The following is a 2,500-nucleotide window of genomic DNA, read 5'->3' as shown; positions in this document are numbered from 1 at the left end:
GTTTATAAAGCAATGTGCTGCCTGTTCCAAAAGAAGTGCACTTCGAAGATCAGAATCCTATGAATGTTTAAAAGAAAAAAAGGTTAATTTCACAAAATTAAAAGTAAAAAGATAACTGGGGAAAAAACATTTACTTTCTTAATATATAGCATTTCCAACGTTTACCTTAGGGTGTATGAGGGCAGAGAATCAAGGGGTAAACCAATCTTGATTCTTTCTTCCAAAAAGTACAAAAAAATTTTTAAAAGCCTTCAATATATTCCCTACCATGAAATATTTTGTTTTTCATAAAAGCCAAATGACTGGTTATGATGTGCCACATAACAAATCTCTGAAGACTTGCAATCCCTTCTCAAATGGCAAAAAAGTATATAAAAGGGGAATTTAATACAGGTATACAGATTAAAGATAAATCTGAAAACACAGAGCACAGACAAAAATAAATTTACACCAATCTAATTTCTTCTGGAAGTTTATCTGTAACTTCCAATATTTCCATCCATCCATGAAAATAAGGAAAGATAAAACAGAATGTGCATAGATTATGAAATAATCTTATTACTTTATCCTCTGTAACATTTTAGTATATTGAAAGGAATACTCAATTTCTGCTATAATTCAAGAGGGCAAAATGACTGCTTTTCATTAAAAAGTTCAGAAGATTTCCCCCTCAAAGATTTTTTCACCTGCTATTATTATATTAGTAAACAGTACAACTCAAATTAGTTTCCACTTCAACTGACCCTTACAACACAGCATCTACAAAAACTACATACATTTACAATTACACCCATAAGAACAATCTTTCAACTGAAAGTCGTCACTTTACAAATAACTGAGAAAGTACTGAAGGTTGCTGATTAAGTATCAACAACATTTTCACCAAAACTTTCTCTAGGTTTTCAGCTATTCTCAAGCTGAACTTACCATGCCCTTCCATGTGTTCTGCTGCCATTATTTTCCCCAGGGTAAGTTGAAAACAGAAAACATTGACTTTAAATGCAACAATTTCAACAAATTATAGTAACATCAAAAAGTGTTCATAGACCACTGATTATTATAAACTATCTCTGTAGCAATCCTAAAATTATAATAGAGCTGACACAGATCTGAGGAAATCATCTAGAAAGCATTTAGTAAATGGTAGCCTATTATTACCTATTTCAACCCCCTCATGACAAAAACTAAATGATTCAATGCTTTCTCTAGTAATTAAGATCCAAGAGCTAATAAGTAGAAAAATCAAGTATAATGAATGAATGGTTCTTAACCAAGGGTTTGCATCAGAATAATTTGGGGGAGCTTGAGAGCTTTTTATTTTTTAGGAAAATAGTTTCTTTTAAAAAAAAGTATTAAAATAATACAGACTCTTTTTTTTTTTTTCTGGCGGCTGGCTGGTAAAGGGATCTGAACCCTTGACCTTGGTATTATCAGCACCATGCTCTACCAGTGAATAAACCAGCCAGCTCTCTTTTTAAGTGTTTGAAGAGAAAAAAGTCAACTTCTTACTTTCCCATCCTATGCTTCATCTCATTTGCCAGACATAACTATTTGTTTCTAGCTTGTTGGTAGTGGTGTGTCATCTCTCTCTCTCTCTCTCTCTCTCTCTCCCCATCTATCTATCTATATCAATATATATGTACTTATACTGTATGCCTACTATGCATGACTTTTTAAAAATAAACATAAGTGATATTACAGAGAGTATCTTTTTTCCACTTAATAATCGTGTCTCTCCCCATCTATCTATCTATATCAATATATATGTACTTATACTGTATGCCTACTATGCATGGCTTTTTAAAAATAAACATAAGTGATATTACAGAGAGTATCTTTTTTCCACTTAATAATCGTGGACATCTTTTAAAGATATGTACATCTCTCATTTCTTTTAAATCTACATTGTATTCCATTATATAAATGTACAATAATTTATTAATATAGTCCACAACTGATTAAATATTGTTTCATGGTATCTTTACAAAAACGTTTTTGAGTAACTATCTAAACATTTATATTATACATATTTCTGAAACTATAACCACCGCATTAACAAAAGCTATGTATATACTTCAAACTCAAATCAATACAGCCAAACTGCTACAAAAAAAGTAGTACCAAGATGCACTCTCATCAACAGAGAATGAAAGTGCATGTTTCCACTCTACTCAGCCAAAACTCTTTTAAGATATCTTAAATAGTAAGGCTGTTAATCTTTTCATATGTTTAGGGGCCTTAGTACTTTTCCTGTGAATTGTCCGTTTACACCCTTTTGTGAACGGACTTTTGTGATTCACCAGTTTATAAGAGTCCTTTGTATATTTAATCAATATTAGTCCTTTGTCATACATTCTGCAAACAGTATTTCTCCATTTTTACATGAAAAGCTTTATTCTTTTGTAGTTAAGCATACTATCTGTCTTTACGGCTTCAAGATTGTATATCTGACTGAGAAAGGATGTTATCATTCCTAGATTTAAAAAAATGCAAAAAAAAA

At 31.3% G+C, this 2,500-nt stretch overlaps 1 protein-coding gene across 1 annotated transcript in view; it reads right to left on the bottom strand.

Moving 5' to 3' along the window:
* The window catches only part of TRAPPC8 (trafficking protein particle complex 8), a 79,732-nt gene that overhangs the window by 46,527 nt on the left and 30,705 nt on the right, over positions 1-2,500 (bottom strand). Inside the window, exon 11 of the mRNA XM_008569612.1 lies at positions 1-57. This exon is cut by the window's left edge and continues 75 nt beyond it. Coding sequence (XP_008567834.1) covers positions 1-57 — 57 coding nt within the window. The remainder of the gene's footprint in view (positions 58-2,500) is intronic.

Source organism: Galeopterus variegatus, unplaced genomic scaffold (assembly GCF_000696425.1).
Source record: "Galeopterus variegatus unplaced genomic scaffold, G_variegatus-3.0.2 Scaffold520, whole genome shotgun sequence".
NCBI classification, from domain to species: domain Eukaryota; kingdom Metazoa; phylum Chordata; class Mammalia; order Dermoptera; family Cynocephalidae; genus Galeopterus; species Galeopterus variegatus.
The sequence above is the reverse complement of the archived record's forward strand: the minus strand, read 5'-3'. Positions and strand labels throughout refer to the sequence as shown.